This window comes from Octodon degus, unplaced genomic scaffold (assembly GCF_000260255.1).
Source record: "Octodon degus isolate 3935 unplaced genomic scaffold, OctDeg1.0 scaffold00221, whole genome shotgun sequence".
NCBI lineage: Eukaryota > Metazoa > Chordata > Mammalia > Rodentia > Octodontidae > Octodon > Octodon degus.
In genome coordinates this window covers 3345380-3346714 of record NW_004524797.1, presented here as the reverse complement: position 1 = coordinate 3346714, position 1335 = coordinate 3345380, and the positions used below count along the sequence as shown (strand labels likewise).

The 1335-nt window shown below is 38.3% G+C and overlaps 1 protein-coding gene across 1 annotated transcript in view; it reads left to right on the top strand.

Moving 5' to 3' along the window:
* The window catches only part of Tex10 (testis expressed 10), a 58749-nt gene that overhangs the window by 29577 nt on the left and 27837 nt on the right, over window positions 1–1335 (top strand). Inside the window, exon 6 of the mRNA XM_004645243.2 lies at window positions 337–600. Within this exon, the coding sequence (XP_004645300.1) occupies window positions 337–600 (264 nt within the window). The remainder of the gene's footprint in view (window positions 1–336; window positions 601–1335) is intronic.

Here is a 1335-nt window from a genome sequence, read left to right as displayed (position 1 = left end):
TTATGATTCCTTCTCGGGCTACATCCACTCTGAAGTAGATTGATGAAACATTTCTACAATCCTCTGATCTAGTCTGACTAGAAATTGAGAGTTTTTTCCTCTGATAAATATCAAAGTATTCCTGTGTGTTTCTATATGTTGTCAGTTTTTAGAGTGATTTACTACTAATTCTTTGCATTAAAAATCAAAGCTTTCCTGTTTGGTTCCCATCCTCATCACTTTCTGATATCTTAGTTTTTGTCATCCTTACCTTAGGTTTGTTGTCCCTTAAGAAAATTTATTCTGTAATTTCTGATTGTTTTGACTTTGAGTTGATTATAAATGCTATTCCTATAGGATTTTTATGTTAATCATCAGTGTGTGCTTTGCCGTAGGAACAAAGAAAAAGTACTATGCATTTAGTGGAATTTGGGGGCAGTTGAAGAAATATTTTCAGTTCACATACAAGACCATTTTGTTTTTAGAGGTTTCAGAGGCTCTCATCAAAGCAGTATATACGTTATATCAGCAGAGGGGCCTTGTCCTTCCAGTTCGGACTTTGTTGCTAAAGTTTTTCAGTAAAATCTACCAGAAGGAAGAACTGAGATCTTACAGACTCAGGTAAAGTTTTGTTTTTCCTTTCCCACTCTCTTGTCAGACTATTTTGTAGTCTATTTAAATCCTAGAAAGATCAAATCTTTAGAGACAGTCTCTCTTTTAATTTAAGGCATTTAAGAAGTGGTATAAGGGCTGGCCAGATAACTCAGCAGACTAAAGCGCCTTAGGCAGAGTGCAGCGGCCGGTGTTTGATCCCTGGCACCACAAGCCATGCCCCTCGGCTATGCTGAGACATCAATTGAGACTAGGTGTGGTGGCATGCACCTGTAATCCCAGTGCTTGGGAGGCTGAAAACAGGCAGATCACTACAAGTCCAATCTACGTAGTGAGACCCTGTAGACCCTGTATAATAAAAAAGTCATAGAAAATATTATACATAAGCATTTAATAATGCTTATGAGCTTTTTATACATGTCTAAACAGATCAGAGCCTCTCCAGCATTTCTTTGTATTTGTCCACTTGTAGCTAAAGGACAGTTGGAACAATCTATAGCAAGTACAGCCTTTCATTTCCTTTCAGTAAAAATTATGGCATGCACTTATAAGTTCAACACTCTGGGAGAATCAGGCAGGAGGATCATAAGCTTGAGCCTAGGTTAACTAACAAGACTGTGTCTCAAAATAAAATATAAATAAAGGGGGACTGGGGAGATAGCTCAGTGGAATAAGTGCCTGCCTGGCAAGCACAAGGTCCTGAGTTCAATCCCTGGTACTGGGGGCAGAAAAAGAAAAAAAAAA